This window comes from Gadus morhua, chromosome 6 (assembly GCF_902167405.1).
Source record: "Gadus morhua chromosome 6, gadMor3.0, whole genome shotgun sequence".
Taxonomy (NCBI): Eukaryota; Metazoa; Chordata; class Actinopteri; order Gadiformes; family Gadidae; genus Gadus; species Gadus morhua.
Window position 1 is genome coordinate 3,765,188 of NC_044053.1, and position 16,725 is coordinate 3,781,912.

A 16,725-nucleotide genomic window follows, 5' to 3' on the forward strand; every position below is an offset into this window, starting at 1 on the left:
ACAACGGATTCTGACACTAAATGGGTTATTTAGGAGCAGGTAGATATCAAGGCGTCGTGCTGAGGATTTCTACAGGTAGACTAGAGACATTTGGGATCAAACCACACGTAGTGTCACTGCATGGCTATGACGCATCACCTGGCCCGCACGGACCAATCAGAGACCACGCAGAACGTGTTTGACCAATGGGATACAGCCAAACTTTAAAAGAGAAGATAACACTTATTTAAGTCAAGTTAATGGATGCCAGATGTTGCTGATGCTGGATTAGATACACCTAGGGCCAGCTACAGAGGATAGTTAATGAAATGTACTTTCCTCTTCAACATTGCAGGCACCGTATGCATAACGCCAGCGAATCGGCACAAGAATGCACAAAGAAAGAGGCGCAGAAGGGATCGTTTGGCGTGTGTGTTTGGTTTGTGAGTGTGTGTGTGTGTGTGTGTGTGTGTGTGTGTGTGTGTGTGTGTGTGTGTGTGTGTGTGTGTGTGTGTGTGTGTGTGTGTGTGTGTGTGTGTGTGTGTGTGTGTGTGTGCTTGCATGTGGTTCTGCGAGTGTATGTGACAGTGGTTGTGCCTTTATGTGTCTGGCTGTGTGCACAGCTCAAAACAAAGGGACTTGATGTATTGCACTTGTCTTGTCCCCTGTTGGTCTGTTCTACCTCATCGCCCCTGGTTACCCTTGTTTACCCTTCGAGCATGGAAGGCGTCCCACCACAGCGGAGTGCAGAGTCGGCGGACTCACACGCGTCGTTATCTTGAGTGTGAGAAAACAAAATAAGGACTCGTTTTACTTGAGGAATTGAGAGTGATTTTTACGCTGGGTTTTTCTTCGTTTTGTGGTTCAACATGTGTTTTCCTTGAGTTTAGCCTCAGTGAACTCTCCATAAATCAGTTGTCCGACGGCTGGGGCTTGATGAGAAGCCCAGCTTGAGGTCTGCTGCCCTGCTTAGCGCCGGCAGGATGTACATCAGCGTTTTCAGAGGGGCCTGCTCCTCTAACACAAACTGTTACCAGAGTGAACTGAGGTCCTGGAGTCTTTACCATCGAGGACTACAGTGACCAGAGTGGTTCACTGAGGTCCTGGAGTCTTTACCAGGGTAGGACTACAGTGACCAGAGTGGTTCACTGAGGTCCTGGAGTCTTTACCAGGGTAGGACTACAGTGACCATAGTGGTTCACTGAGTTACTGGAGCCTTTACCAGGGTAGGGTTAGAGGAAACTCAAATGATGATCATGTTGTTTTGTGTGTTGATATGTTAAAGTACGATATCTATATTATGTTAGAGGTTTTGCTATGAACCAATGAAATGACGCAGACATGATGATAATGTCCCATAACGAATAAAATAAAATAAAGAAACGTTATTATCACAATTCTGTGTTTTCTTAAGTCCTTTATTCATGATGTTCAAAGTATATGTCTACATACATACATACATACATACATACATACATACATACATACATACATACATACATACATACATACATACGTACGTACAGAGACAACGCACATATATGGACGTGTTTAATGACCGATCCTAGCACACAGGGTTTATACACTTTGTTGTCAAACATGAATGAGCAAATCAAAAATGTATCAAAAAAACAGAAACCCCCCCCCCCCTATGGGTCCGTTAGTGACCTTTGACCTTGTGTCGGTAGTGGTACTTGGACCGCCTCTTAGTGACCTTTGACCTTGTGTCGGTAGTTGTACTTGGATCTCCTCTTAGTAACCTTTGACCTTGTACAGGTAGTGGTACTGGGATCTCTTCTTCTCACAGTGGGGGCCTTCATGCGACGGGCGACAGCGGCACTTCTCAGGAGAGATACACTTCCCTCCGCTCAGACACGGCTGGCTGCACACGGCTGGGACGGACAGAGGGGTCTGGGTTAGGCGAGAGGTCAGGGGAGCAGTTCACCAATCTTACCACCGGGGGCGATGCTGAACAGCCATCACAAGCCGATTCAAAATCGCTCCTCTAGTGACATCACAAGTGGGAGTGTCCACCCAGAAGTCTGATTGGATAAAGATCAGCCTGCCCTTTGGTACAGTCCACACAGAGGTCTGGTGGTATAGACCACCCTGCTGTTTGGTACAGTCCACTGGGTAGACTGCTGGAGTGATGGTTTGTCATAGCTAATCAACATCGCACCTGCTGGGGAAACAGGGGGGCCTTTAAATAACTGCACACATCCATCCATTACTACTATTTCCTGTTCCTGCATCTGGCCATGAAGTAAGAGAAGAAAAAAAAGGTTTATTAGATTGAGTGAGTGCTAGCGAACCCGTGGAGAACTCAGATTTCCAGATTCACAAGTTCCCGCTGGGGAGTAGAAGGTGGCCGACCCAGCGCTGTTTAAAGCAAACCGAATGTTTTACATTTCCTCAGCTCACGCAGACTGCTGTTCTACGAATAAAATGGGATGCTCACATAAACACTGCAGATCCAATGGGTTTGTTCAAGCAAGGAACAAGTAAAGGAAAGGAAGGAAAGATAGAAGGAACAGAATGAGCTTCCATCCCTCCTTTTCTACTTCTGGATATTCTCCCAGTGGTGCTAGCTGTGTGTATGTACCAGCACATGCTCACTTAGGAACAAGTGTTCTCTCACCAGACAGGCAGACACACAGACAGGCATCGATATGAACAGACATTCGGGGAAACTTTGATTCAAACAAGAATATATTTTTACAGGCAGCCAGGCAGACTGAGATTTGGATACCGACCAGCAGACAGAGAGACAGGCAGCCGAAAGACAAGCTTTTGCCTGTCATTTGGCTGCCTGTCTTTTTTGTCTGCTTGTCGACTGCCCGTCTACCTGGCTGTCTGTCTTTCTGCCTGTCTTTTGGCTCTGTCTTTCTGCCTGTCTTTTGGCTGCCTGTCTTTCTGTCTTTCCGTCTGCCTGTCTTTCTGCCTTTCTTTTGGCTAACTGTCTTTCTGCCTGTCTTTTGGCTAACTGTCTTTCTTCCTGTCTTTTCGCTTATCGTATCCAATTCTGAGTAATAAAAGTCATTTTTTACAGGCATTTTTTACAGACAGACAGACATGTACCCAGAGAGACAGGGCCGTTGCCAGGGTTACCCTTACCCGTGTGGCAGGCTCCGCCCACCCAGCCGTCCGGACAGCTGCAGATTCCCGGAGCCACGCAGCTGCCGCCGTTCCTGCAGCCCTGGGGACACACCGCTGCCATGGCAACCAGACCGCAGGTCATAACTCGGCCTCGGCCCCAAAAGGAAACAAACCTTCACCCCGCAGTATACGGTTACCAGGGGCCCCACAAACACACGTCACGTATCACACACACACACACAGTCAGGTCCCCATAAACACATCACGTAACACACACTTACACAGGTCTGGGCAAAACACACATACACTGGTCCCCACAAAACACACATCACAGAACAAACATACACACAGGTCTCCTCAAAACACATCACGTAACACACACTTACACAGGTCTGGGCAAAACACACATCACGTAACACACATACACTGGTCCCCACAAAACACACATCACAGAACAAACATACACACAGGTCCCCTCAAAAAACACTTCACGTGACACACACATACACAGGTCCCCACAAAACACAGATCACGTAACACACATACACAGGTCTCCTCAAAACACACATCACAGGGGGGTTTACTGTCAGACGGCTGCAGGTTTTAAACTATTCTCATTGGTTAACATTGACCAATGGCTTATTACAAAGCGTGGTTAAATGAATCTCAAAGCTTACCTTCTTGGCACTTGTTCCCAGTCCAGCTGGAGAGGCAGAGGCACGTTGCCTTGCCGTGGAGCGCTTTGCACTCTCCTCCGTTCCAGCAGCCTTCTTCACACGTCACTGCCACACACAACACAAACACACACACACACACACACACACACACACACACACACACACACACACACACACACACACACACACTCAGTCGTTTCTTTGATCTCAGCCACGTATTAGTGCAACCAAATAATGAGATGAAAGACACCAATCTGAAACGGATATACAAACCTTTGTGACAGTATTTCCCGCCAAAGCCGGCAGGACATCCGCACTTCCCCGGCCGGAGACACTGTCCTCCATTCTTACATTTGGGAAAACAGTTGGCTGAACACAAGTGGAACATATGTCAGCATACGTTTTTGTGTGCCTTATCTACCGAAACGTCAAACATTAAAACATGGATGATACGACTACTATTTCATTGAATTAATTTGTTAAAAAAGGAAGTTTGGTCAAAACAAATCCACATGCTGTGTAACCGACGAGCGGAACATCACCATACTGGCAGGTCTCTCCCTCGTAGCCCCGCATGCAGAAGCAAGTGTTGTTCCGAATGCAGATCCCCGAGTGTTTACACGACGGCTCGCACTTCGCCTTCGGATCGAAAACGAAGGGGTTCGCGACTCCTCGGGGTGCGTCGGAGCGCGATACGCACGGCCCTGTGAGCGCGGCCAGAAGCGCCAGGAGGAGCAGGGACCCCCCGGGGCCCAGACGCACGAGCTGCATCGCGACACAGGTGAGAAAACTTTGTTGTGGAGAGAAATGGCAGAGATTTACGTCCTTTTTTTACACTTGCCGAGCTGCTGTTACCGTGCGTAAAGTTGCTGTGGTGGTGCGGAGATAGTTTGAGTGAGAGCGACTTGAGGAGGGGGCGGTGAAAATGATTGGGTCTCCCATCGTTCAATGTAGCTTCCTATAGCCCCCTCTCCTCGGACGGGGTAGGGGGCGCGGTGGGCGTATAGTAGCCTACGCGCTATAGAGGACTCACAGACTCACAGACAAGGACCCCCCACAAAACAACGAAACACGTTATTCATTTTGTTCCACTTTTTACGCGAATGGCTAACAATGCGAAACCATGCACATCTCCATCATAGGGCAAATAAGTTGCACATTTGCTTTCAAGCAAATAAAGTCCTTGATGAGAGCTCCGACTTCAATCGAAAGATTCCGACTGCATTAAGTCCTACAAGGATCAGACAAGTGAGACATTTGGAGCTTGGCTTCGAATCAAAATCTCGTGCTGGACGCCAGACCAGCGTGGCATTGGAGACGGACTCTTTTCAGTATTGATGGAGGTGTAACAGTACAGCGGACGCTATGTCCACACCAGCGACCCAGACACAGTCCCACTGGTATGTGGTGCACGTCTTTAGAGTTAGGCAGAACAAGCTGGTGGATCTGGGGAGAGACGTGCTGAACGCAATGTGGAAATGCTATTTCCTCTCTGAGCGGAAAACTCAGCGATGTCTGTTACAGGACACCTCCATGTTAGCACACGGCCTACATGCCAAGTTGACCGTCTTGAAATCCTACCAAGTCTTTTACCAATGTCTAGGTAAGTCCTATCACACTGCAGATAAAATATTTATATTCATAGGATCTGGGATGGTTAGGACATAATAGGTCAGAGCAGAGGACACAGGTTATCCTAGAGTATAATACTTCCCTTCATAGTTTAAAACACAGCAGAAAAATCAAGAAGAAAACCCCAATAGTCCTTCTGTAATGTGGACACTTAATAGTCCACCCTCTCAGCCCCCGTGCGTAAAAGGCTGGGTCTTTGTTTCATCCGTTTTGTCGGTTGTTTTTCTCCAAACAGGTTCTTCACACACCGCTGACCTGGGTTCTCCGCGGTCGAAGCTGCTTGTACTTTGATGAGTGGAACAGATGTTGATCTACCTTCCGACTAGGCCTGCCCAGGGTTTACTTCATGGACGAGCAACACAAGTAAAAAAAAAAAGTATTTACTACTTATAAGTAGCGCAGTAATATTAGTGGGCCTATTACAAGTTAATTGATTGAAAGGATGTTACACTTCTTACCATGTAGGCGCTGGTCCTCTTATTTGATCAGTTGAGCGTCTACCGGTTTCCTTTCCTTTCCATTTGCGCCACCCAGTGCGAGAATACGGTACAAAAAACTCCAAACAATGATATTCAAAACTAGTTTTTTTTTTAATGATCTTTAAGGTCATGCAAAAACATTCACAACTACGTCGAGTCTTGGCAGTGTTCAGAAAAAAATAGATATTCGTTATCCCATCATTCTGGTAGATAATCCTCACCATTCACACCAAATTACCTTTTTGAAATTTCGGTCCCACTTGGACACGGGAATTGTGTACGACCGATGAAAATAATTATTGTTGAAGTCCGCTAAACTCTTCTCTGAAGATAGAGTTATAACGTGAGAACTCATCCCATAGACATAACATTACATACAATGAGCATCAAAGTGAAATATTGATAAAGTCTACCAAGTAGGCTAGTTAAGATGATACATAAATAGAATGAACCAAGGATGATTAAAATCACATTGGGAGATTAAAATTACATTGATGAAACAAAACCCACAAAGATGATTTGTTACAATAAAACATCTCAAAACGTTAAGAGGGGAAAAAAACAACAAAGAGAAAAATTATAATCGCAAAGGAGCCGGAATAACATTATTAAAGAAACATCCGACGCTAACGTTATTACAAATTGAATTTCCCCCTGGTGGACAGAAATTATAACGAATAAAAGCAAACTATGTGTCTAGTCAGTTCATCATTAGCAAACATAAAAAAAACAGAGATACAGTGACTCATACTCTTATTGAAGGAACCTTCCCCTAGGGTTAGGGTTAGGAGCAGTCTTACCCTAACCGCCTAACCCCATGACAATATATTTAAAAAGAGGTGATGAAACGTGTATAAACAGAGTCAAATTATTTTTGGTTATTCCTAAAAATAGCTCCATGGATTTAAACATATTATTATTTTTCAAGTAACAACAGGTTCTGTTCGGGTCGAATAATGACTTAGTTGTGCTTTAGTTGTGCTTGTTTGGCCACAGAGCTGGAATGTTTTAAACCAGAAACATCAGGTTGAATTGATGTGTAATGGTTTCCTTTATCAAGCTAAAGTGCATCACATGTGTGTGTATTATAGTACGTTTCTGAAGGTAACAAAACAATTAAAATCAAGGAGCGCGATAAAACCTTAAGACAACATGACATTGAGATACTGATCCCCTTATCAGCCTATTTCCACATTCATAGCCTCGACCTTGAAAATCCTGTTAGGGAGCGCGACCTGCCCAGAAGGTCATCTCATGTTGTATTTCACTTAAAGGAAAAATCCGGTGTAAAATGGATCTGGGATATGTTTAGTACGATAACGAGCTGGAATGTTAGTTTGGGAGCAGATAAGCCATATAGACGCATTCTTAAGTTGGCTGTTTTTAGCTGATTCTACCAAAACGCTATAAACATGGAACGATGGGGGCATGTGTTATGGTAAAAACTAAATCGTTATTTTAAACCACTTAAAATGCTAGAAGTAGCCCTACTCTTCTTTGCATAATAAGGGTCTTAACATATAAAACAAGGCATTGATAACTTTGTAAGTGCACAGATTGTTTATTAAAAAGGACATTTTATACACACAATACCATCAGTAGTTCACCCGTCGACGCCATCTTGTTTTTAAGACTCGACAAGTAGATTGGCGACCACCGAGCTTGCGTGTTGTTCACGGATGTCACAAGCTCTGTGTTCGTCAATCTACCTCTCGAGTCTTAAAGACAAGATGGCGTCGACGGGTGAACTACTGATGGTATTGTGTGCATAGAAATTTCATTTTTAATAAACTGTACACTTACAAAGTTATCAATGCCTCGTTTTATATGTTAAGACCCTTATTATACTACCAAAGAAGAGTCGGGCTACTTCTAGCCTTTTATGTGGTTTAAAATAACGATTTAGTTTTTACTATAACACATGCCCCCATCGTTCCAAGTTTATAGCGTTTTGGTAGAATCGGCTAAAAACAGCCAACTTAAGAATACGCGCTTTTTTGCTCCCAAACGAACATTCCAACTCGTTATCATACTAAACACATCCCAGGTCCATTTTACACCGGATTTGTTCTTTAAGGCCACCCTCTTCTCTGATTGGCTCAGAATGAAAACCCTGTGATGTCGCTTCCCGCACAAAAAGACAATGCTGGTGAAATCCCATGACACCGAGCCGTCCAATCAGAAATCAGATGGATTTTCAGTGTTTAGCTCACTTTTTTTAGAATATCAAAACAACCCTGCAAAAATAAAATCGACCCGGTTTGTTTCCCTGTTAAATGTAACCATGGGGCCGGCTGCAATGGTAACAGGAACCCTTGGAACTTGTTACCATGGTACCCTTTAACATGGTACCCGGTAGCGTGGTAACATGGTACCATGGTAGCGGGTACCATGGGCCCCGTTACCATGGGACCCATTACCATGGTACCCGCTCCCATGGGACCCGTTACCATGGTCCCAGCTACCATGGCACCCGTTACCATGGCACCCGTTATCATGGTACCCGCTCCCTGGGCGTCGCTGCTCATTTGTAGACCTGCACGTGCCCGTGCAGGGAGGTGGTGTTCCCCCCGCAGTCGACGTACTGGTACATCTCCTGGGACACCTGCTCCGCGTGGCCGAAGTACGACGTCGTCACGGTAACCCTGAGGACGACATTGACGTTCAGGGTCGTTCAGCCGTAGGGGGTGAGTCATCGTTCACTAGGACACACCGCTGACAGCGGGGATCAAACCCGGAACCTCCAGGCTGAACAGACTCTTCATAATCCCACACACAGCATCCAAGATAATCGACCTCCCCAGAAGCAAATTAACTTGCTATCGCACGCCTGGCACGTGTAATAGTCAGCAGCCCTGAACAGCCCCTTAACCAATTCTTCATATTACTCCCATCTGGCCGCAGATATAGGGTACTAGACTTTGTCCCCTCAGCCATCATAGCAGTGAACAAAATTATGTAGATTTTTCATCACTGTATATTGTCCATGTCATGTTTATTTGTGGTAAGAGGGTTTGTGATCTGTCATGTGGGGGTCATGGGTGGATGTTTTGATTGCTGCCGTCTATATGTTTTTATATGTTTTTCTGTTCAATATGTGGGAAGAGGGTTTGTCTGTTATCTGTTGTATATGTGGGAAGAGAGTTTATTTGTTATCTGTGTGCTAAACAGTGTTGCTACACCGTGTTAGCTGCCCTGAAACCAACTTGACTGTGTGAAAACAATTATCCCCTTGGGGACATTAAAGAACCGACCTAACTAACTTACTAACTAACTAAGTATCCTCCCCCCAGTCTCAGGGATTTCGTCCGCTTGGCTTCTGGGTTTGTTATCGTTCTGGCATGCTGGTCGTGGGTTCGAAGGCCGGGGGTCAAACCGTGTGTGGGAAAGGCCTTCACCAGCGTCGTCGTGACGACAGTGTGTAGGAAAACTGCAGAGGATCCCTCAACTCATGTCAGAAGGATGCAGGACTAGTTAGGAACAAAAAATACCTAGTACCCAGACGACACACCTAAGGTACTGAAACCTTAAAGTGCTGTACCCTTTTGATGAGCTGCGTTCTAGCATTTATATTTAGGGGCCTGACACTTTTATCCAAGGCGACTTACAATAAGTACATTTGTCAGAAGAAGAGAAAGAACATTATATCTCTGTCGGTACAGTATGGATGATCATAGAACAAAGTGCCAAGCAATAGCAACTGCTAGGTTAACCCATTGCTGCCAAGATCCATTACTACACAATGCTAAGTACTATTTTTAAATGGCAGGAGGCAAACCATACAATGAGTAAGAGGGGTGGGGGCAGAGCTTATCTCTGCTTACTCCCAGGCTTTCCTTCCTCACATCTCTGAAATGCTGATGGACGAGTAGGCTGCCTACAAACGTCTGTTTAGAGAAAATCTGTGCTCAGGATTTGAGAAAATGAGGAAGTGTGCATTGTTAAAAATACTCACTGCATCATGACCACGATGTTGTGGACTCTTATGGACGGCAAGGTGCAGTAATCACTGTGAACATAAAACCATGGTTCATGTCATCACATTTAACTGGTTCTAAAGGCACCATGAAAATGACCTAGGTTACATATTTCCTTAGTCCCTGTTATGCATTTCTACCACAAACTACGTGTGGACATCACTATGAGCATTGGCCATCCTGCCACTTTGGCAAATCTTTCACGTAACTTCTTGGGTCAATACTTACAACATGTAGCTCATCTCATCGGCGATGGTGGTGGGAACGGTGTAGTCGATCTGGAAGGTTTTACAAAGTAAATGGACTGTATTTATACAGCTCTTTTCTAACCAGTGGCCGCTCAAAGCGCTTTACAATATTGACTAACATTCACCCGTCCATGCACACATTCACACACCAACGGAGGTGTCAACCAAGTAGGGAGACAGCCAGCTCGTCAGGAGCAGTCAGGGTGAGGCGTCTCGCTCAGGGACACCGCAACACTCTGCTAGGAGGAGCCGGGGATCGAACTAGCAACCTTCCGGTTACCAGCCGACACGCTCTTCCTTCCTGAGCCTCATGCCTCCTTGAGCCACAATGCGCCTGAGAGAAACACTTCAGTACGGGTTCATGTGGGAAAAAAGCAATGAGGCATCCAGACTTTGCAGAGCGTGACTGAGTGTCCCTGACATCTCGCTGGTTTTATCTTGGGAAACTGTTGAGTCATGGGCTGATGGCCCAGGGCTGACACTGCCCCCAACAACAGACGCACTCTTTAGCTTGAAATAAGACAGTGGCTGCTGGAATATGGGGAGAATGTTTAGGATTATTTGTTTTAAAAGGCGGATTAATGGCAGTAGTCATAGGAATAGCTACTGAGGTGTCACACTGGGACAAAGGGAGTCAGACGAAGAGGTAGCGAGCTAGCAGTACCACAGGTCTCTGTCGGTATTTAGGTTGTGTAAGTCAGCGCAGACTGCCTCGGCAACCATTGTTCCCAGAGCAAGCCTTGTTCAAACACAATGATTATCTTAGTTCAGCCGGAGGGCAAACACTGTAAAGGCCCAGTGTTTACCACCACATTTCTCACGAGCCGTTTCAAATGTTAATGTAATGACATCACAAGGGGGAGTGTCCTCCCAGATGAATGACAGACGGACGGGCCTACCACTAGGTAAATTCCCCAAATGAGGTTGATGGTCGATCTTTCCATCTTACATCTGCTTTTTTGGATCAACACCACACTATAAACTTTTGCCCTTTAAGAACCACTGCGGTGTGTGTGTGTGTGTGTGCTTGTGCGTGTGCGTGTGTGTGTGAGATACCTGTTGCTTGCCCAGCGGTGCGATCATGGTACTGTTGTTGATCCTGGCCTTGCCGATCACCGTCTTGGAGAACTGGACCTGGGCCGTGATGTTGGTCAGGGAGATGGCGTAGTAGTTGTTGTTGGTGATGTTCAGAGTGTTCTGGAAGGGGAGGATGGATTGAATTGAAAATGTTTTTATTTCCAACAAGTAAAAAAGAAGGAAAAAAAAAACAATAATAAACAATAAAATAAAATGACGAAACAAGTGGACAGTTACAATAAAGTAATATTTACACACAATGAAAACCACAAATGAAAATAAACTGTTGAGAACTGAGTAACAAAGAGTTCTGGTTTCCGAAGACCCTTCAGTGAAGGAAGATGGAGCGGTTGGAGGCAGGTGACTTACAATAAGTACATTAAGGTACACCATAGAGCTGGGTAAAAAATAATAGATTTGATCGATTTCATTTAAACTTGCAATATCGATTCATAGGGCAACATTTTTTTTTGTTACCATTATTATTATTTTTGCACTTTAATAAACAATGGCACTTTTGAGACTTGAGACAGTTTAGTTTACAGCTCAAGTTTAAACTGTCCAATTTACAAGTTTGCACTTCAAACCTTTTGTTTAAGATGAAGAGAAAAAATAAAGTACATTTGTATTTTGTAACACAGTTGAGCCATCTTCATTATTTAAGAGCAGATTGAATCTAATCTAATCGTGATTAATCGATTCAGAACTTTATGAATCGAAGTATCTCATTTATTGATGACTTAAATCCCAAAAATAGGAAATATACAATAATATGAATAAGGAGAACGTTTCTAAGAGATGAAAATCGATGTTGCACCATACGCTTTATTATAAACGCACCAGATGAAGTTCGACGCCTTACCGTGATGTTGAGGAAGACGATCCTCTGGTCCGAGTCGTAGGAGACGAACGCCGACTTGACGCCCACGTAGGAGACGTCGATGGTGCGGGGGAACAGGAAGAAGACGGCCAGGCTGGACAGCAGCAGACAGATGGACACCGAGATGGTGACGTACAGCTTCCTGAGGGGGCGACCGACGCGCGGTGAGGTTATGTATTGTACGCCATGGACAGTCAACAGTGTTGTCACGACCCCACTGGTATATTCAAAATGGCTCTCTGTCTAGGCAGGAGTCGAGGCATTAACGTTGGCTACCGGTCATCCAAGTTTGGGAACCCCTGCTTTAGCATATCCCTCTTACTTACTATCTTGTTAAGGGATAGCCCAAGCGTTGGGGTAAACGGTGGCCTGTCCCGTTTGGTTATTGTTTTACACATAACATAGACTAACACTTGACAAACATCCACGACAAAGGGTCGGTCCCGTTCCCCATAGGAATCCTTAATCCAGGTACTGTCCTTGTGGTGGGGGTGAATAGGCTTTAAATAGTCTTGCTTTCTGAGTGTAACCAAGCCTGTTGACCATGCTGTCTATTCAGACACCATCTTGCTTCTGAAGTCCACCATCTTGGATCCGTTAGTTGACCCTTATATGGCACTTGTTAAGTGTAACTTATAACTTGTAACGTCTCGCCCTCTGTTCTTGTGTCACTCAGTTACTAACAAGCTATGCTTATATTATGTAACATAATAGTTGAGACCTTCCCGCCCATCACAAGAACCTGAACCTTCTAGTACATCTGGTTTGTTTAGCAGAGGCCTTTAGCCATGCAGTGTTCTCAGAGACATGACCCCGAGGAGCAGGTGGGGTAAGGTGTCTCTGCCTGGGGAGACTTACAGGTGAGGTGGGAGACTTGGGGTGGGAGTCCTCATCGCTCACCACTACGCTAACAACATATTCTTATCGGAGAAGGGCTCTGGCGCTTTGCTTTAGAGTTCCTTCCTCAATCGATCGCAGAGTTCCAGTTCTGAAATTAGTTTTAATACTCACGTTCTGCTTGGTCTGAGTCGCTGGTCGCTGTATGGAATCAGAGCCACAAGCTGGTTTTCCTGTCCTGAAAACGAGGGTAACATCGCGCGATAACATGTTAGTATTACAAAACGGGGGTACATCGCATCGCTGAGGAGGTTTTAGGACCAGACTGAGGAAAGACTGGTACTAGAAGCAGCGATTACTGATGCAATTATGGTTTGAATTTTAAAATGGTCAAAAATCATCTTGTGGACGACGAGATGAACACTCACCCCGCGGTATTCTGCCGGTGCCCTGGCACGTGGGGCAGGTGACGCTGTCCCGCCCGGTGAACTCGACGTAGGGGAACTGAGACACGTCTCCATGCTTCCCGTCCTCCTCGCCGTGCGTGTCCGTGGACTCGGCGTTGGTCGTGAGCGCGTCCTGGCCGTCGTCGCCGGGCTTGGCCGTACGGGAGCGGGACGAGCCCATGGTGTGTCCGTGTGTCTGTGTGGGGGCAGGCGGAGCGCGGTGGCTTTAGGAGGCACGCCACTGCGCTCGCTGGATCACATGCGTGACCGAGGACGGAATGTGGGATCGGTTCTGGCCGACTGACAGAAAGCCTCTCCGGTCAACAAGTATGTTTCAAAGTGCCAGGCATGCCAAAAAGAAGGGCGATACCGTCCATGATTCGTAATTTAAGATGCAAGAAATAATAGTAAGCAATAGGGATATGCTAAAGCAGGGGTTCCTAAACTTGGATGACCGGTAGCCAATGTGAATAACTTCATTTTAAGATGCATAATTTTTCAAGAAGGATGTAGCTGTTTTTTTTTTGTCTCAACAATTTAATAATACAAAAAACTACAATTTATAAGAGACACAGAAAATAGTCACCTGAGCATTAAATCAACACAAAGTAGTTTACAGTGCTTAATTTTCAGTTGTTTTAGTTGCATATTATGAACTAGGTGACAACTAATGGTATAAATTGAATATACCAATATTTCACATTTTCTTTCCCATTTTCTCCACTACAAATACAAATATGGAGTCTATGGGTTGGAGGATATAACGTAACCCGTATAGCCTAACTTGTAAAACGTGAAATATTTATTATCATTTTTTTTATCATCCTTTTCTGGGAAATAATTCAAGGCCCGGTACCAACTGTTCCACGGACCGGCTCCGGTCCGGGGACCAGGGGTTGAGGACCCCTGTCCTAAAGGGTAGTCCCACACAGTGTGTGTGTATATTGTTCAAACCCCGGTGCGTCTGTGCCCCAGCCGCCATGGCTGTGCGTAACACGAGTACACAATGTACTAACAGGACCTGTTATTCCGCACCGTGGGCACATTGTTACATTCAATTCACAGTCTACATCTACGAAGCCTTATATTTGCATTATGCACAATGTCATCATTGGCAGCGTTTAAATTAAAAGCTTATTTTATGCCATGGCCCTTGCGGAGTCACCTGGCTCTATGGTCTATAACGTAACGTTAAGCCGATGGGGACACGCTTCGAGCTCCGTACGCGGGGTTCATTGTCTAGATTTAGCACAACGACCTTCAAGTCTCGTTTTTATAGTCAAAAATAGCATGTGGTGTGCGTATCTTACCGTTTATCCGCTCTTTTGTCTATTGGGTATTTGTCATTCGACCGAAGCGCTGTTTGTTGTGGTGGACGAATAGCAGCCCCGCGAAGCACCCGCCTCCCCTCCTCTCCTGATTCGACGAGCGAGTTAAGCGGGGGACGCTGATTGGTGCAGACGATAACTGTGCATCGGCTCTCCTTTTATAAACTTAGTTGTGTGTTGTTGGTTTGCTTTAAAATAAACGCCTTCCAAATACTTCGGCTTGGACTTGTCTTTCAGTAGGGTTAATATATGACTGATGAGATCCTTGTTGCTCACATCGTAAAGTCCATGTAAAGTAACATAGGTTACTATGATAAAATATAATAATAATATAGGAGTGTTGAAGTCAGAAATGTACCCCCCCGGACCAGAATTAATACTCTTAATTCTGGTCCGCATGTCTTTTCATGTAATATGTTATGTTATAGCATGTTCATCAAAGAGGTTGATTTAATCCTGCAGTTTATCCACTGACCAGTAGTTGGCAGTGTTATTCTGTGGGTTTGTGCCTCAGAGCTGAGACTGTTAATGACAGCACGCACAAAATGTTGTAGCAAATTGTAACAATAGTTTACCTGATTTAAATTGTGTCCAACAGAGACGATTCTAGACCCTCTGACACAAACCAATCTAAACAATGTTCAAATTGGCTCAAAAACAAAGGCGTGCTCTCTGGACCATGAGAGTATAGGCCCCGGTGAACCAGTAATGGAGCAGAGTTCCCCATCCGCTTGCTGCTCGTGGACTTGATGGATATCTTCAGAATCAGAATCAGAAAACTTCATTGATCCCTGGGGGGAAATTGTTTCGTTCCAGGTGCTCCATACAAATATAAATTACAAACATACTTGCGGTTGCGTGTCTGGCTGCCTTCCTTCGTCATGGTCAGGGGTCTGTTGACCTGAGGGGGGAGAGGAGACATGTGATTAGGATGAGTCATGGATCGCATGAGAGCTACAACTCAAATGGTCAATTGGAAAAAAAACGTCAAAATATAGGAAATAAACCATTTAGTCAATATTCCTTCAAAAGTTTTAAGGCAGTTCTTGTTTAAAATGTGTGTTTGTGTTGTTCGGAGAAGATAATCTTGGGATGACTCTGGATATTCATTTTTCGAATGGTGGGGAATTTTGTGCAATTAAATGATGGCTGACTAAATTTCCGACCGCTTTTGCTGCATTTTTGTAGGGATATAATTACATACAAATTCAACTTTTAAAGAATATGCATTGATTGATTTTAGATTCGTGTGTTGATATATATATATTTTTTAATAATATTTATCAAATAATAAAACTAAGAAGCGAACAAAACAAAGAAATGTAAATGCCATATATACAAATATATAGACACACTATACACTAAACTAACACCATAAACATGTAGGCCTTTATATAGTAGGTAAGTTTGAGCAAACTTTGCAACAGGAAAGATTTGCGAAAGAAGATCTGGCCCGATGACGTTTACTGTGTGCCGTGGCATATGATTGGGTGAAAGCAAATGAAATCTATTGGCTGACAAAATTGAGGGAAGGAGTCAAGGAGACCATTAGCACATGACAAAACGGGTCAAAAAGGTGTTTCAAACGCCATTTCAAACTCTGTTTTATATGCAACTTACAGTGTTCGAAACAGCGTAATTTGTATATAAAACGGCGTTCGGAACGACAACGTCTCAAGCAGCTTTCGGAACGCCGGTTAAAGTGTGGCAAGCCAACCCTGACAGAAAACGACCTCATTCAGTCACGAATCACCTTCATTACGCCGTAAAAAACGCCGTAAAAAAACAGTGTTTTTAACATCGTCATGCGCAAAAAATTTGCCGCTTTTTACGCCGCAATGAAGCCCTTAAAGAGCGTGTGTAAAAATCGCCGTTTTGTATGGCAAGCCCAGGGCGATATGGCGTAAAGTTGTTCAGAACGCGTGCTGATACGCGTAAAATAACGTTGAATTGAGTCGCCCTGGGCTTGCCATAGGTTTTTTACAATTTACGGCGTTTTTTACGGCGTAATGAAGGTGATACGTGACTGAATGAGGTAGTTTTCTGTCGGTGTTGGCTTGCAATAGCAA

The 16,725-nt window shown here is 44.7% G+C and overlaps 3 protein-coding genes and 1 long non-coding RNA gene across 4 annotated transcripts in view; 2 read left to right on the forward strand and 2 right to left on the reverse strand.

Annotated features, from left to right (window-relative positions):
* Positions 1–1,367, forward strand: part of vwde (von Willebrand factor D and EGF domains) — a 39,879-nt gene extending 38,512 nt beyond the window's left edge. Inside the window, exon 30 of the mRNA XM_030359194.1 lies at positions 335–1,367. Within this exon, the coding sequence (XP_030215054.1) occupies positions 335–349 (15 nt within the window). The 3' untranslated portion in view covers positions 350–1,367. The remainder of the gene's footprint in view (positions 1–334) is intronic.
* Positions 1,368–1,376: 9 nt separating this feature from the next.
* seraf (Schwann cell-specific EGF-like repeat autocrine factor) lies at positions 1,377–4,746 on the reverse strand. The gene is made up of 6 exons (XM_030358981.1): positions 4,608–4,746; positions 4,295–4,517; positions 4,026–4,121; positions 3,753–3,857; positions 3,094–3,189; positions 1,377–1,871 (listed from the first exon to the last, which is right to left on the reverse strand). Exons 1-6 carry the CDS (start codon positions 4,692–4,694, stop codon positions 1,732–1,734), a joined length of 747 nt encoding a protein of 248 aa, XP_030214841.1. The 5' UTR covers positions 4,695–4,746; the 3' UTR covers positions 1,377–1,731.
* A 517-nt stretch (positions 4,747–5,263) lies between these two features.
* Positions 5,264–7,209, forward strand: LOC115545633 (uncharacterized). Its single transcript, XR_003977132.1, has 2 exons — positions 5,264–5,355; positions 5,620–7,209. It is a non-coding gene; the product is annotated as an uncharacterized LOC115545633 (long non-coding RNA).
* A 625-nt stretch (positions 7,210–7,834) lies between these two features.
* On the reverse strand, positions 7,835–14,748 carry tmem106ba (transmembrane protein 106Ba). Its single transcript, XM_030358982.1, has 8 exons — positions 14,639–14,748; positions 13,311–13,524; positions 13,057–13,120; positions 12,028–12,187; positions 11,145–11,285; positions 10,069–10,118; positions 9,819–9,872; positions 7,835–8,508 (listed from the first exon to the last, which is right to left on the reverse strand). The coding sequence occupies exons 2-8, from the start codon at positions 13,507–13,509 to the stop codon at positions 8,388–8,390; spliced, it is 789 nt and encodes a 262-aa protein (XP_030214842.1). The 5' UTR covers positions 13,510–13,524; positions 14,639–14,748; the 3' UTR covers positions 7,835–8,387.
* Between the last annotated feature and the right edge of the window lie 1,977 nt (positions 14,749–16,725).

Excerpts from the sequence above, each read along its gene's own strand:
- seraf (XM_030358981.1), bottom strand. The coding sequence starts at position 4,694 with ATGGGAGACCCAATCATTTTCACCGCCCCCTCCTCAAGTCGCTCTCAC. Across the intron at positions 4,122-4,294 it reads GGGAGAGACCTGCCAGTATG|CCAACTGTTTTCCCAAATGT; the intron begins GTGATGTTCCGC and ends ACTTGTGTTCAG. Across the intron at positions 3,190-3,752 it reads TGGGAACAAGTGCCAAGAAG|CGGTGTGTCCCCAGGGCTGC; the intron begins GTAAGCTTTGAG and ends TTGCCATGGCAG.
- tmem106ba (XM_030358982.1), bottom strand. The coding sequence starts at position 13,509 with ATGGGCTCGTCCCGCTCCCGTACGGCCAAGCCCGGCGACGACGGCCAG. Across the intron at positions 12,188-13,056 it reads CGACTCAGACCAAGCAGAAC|GAAGCTGTACGTCACCATCT; the intron begins GTGAGTATTAAA and ends TCGCCCCCTCAG. Across the intron at positions 11,286-12,027 it reads TCGTCTTCCTCAACATCACG|AACACTCTGAACATCACCAA; the intron begins GTAAGGCGTCGA and ends CTCCCCTTCCAG.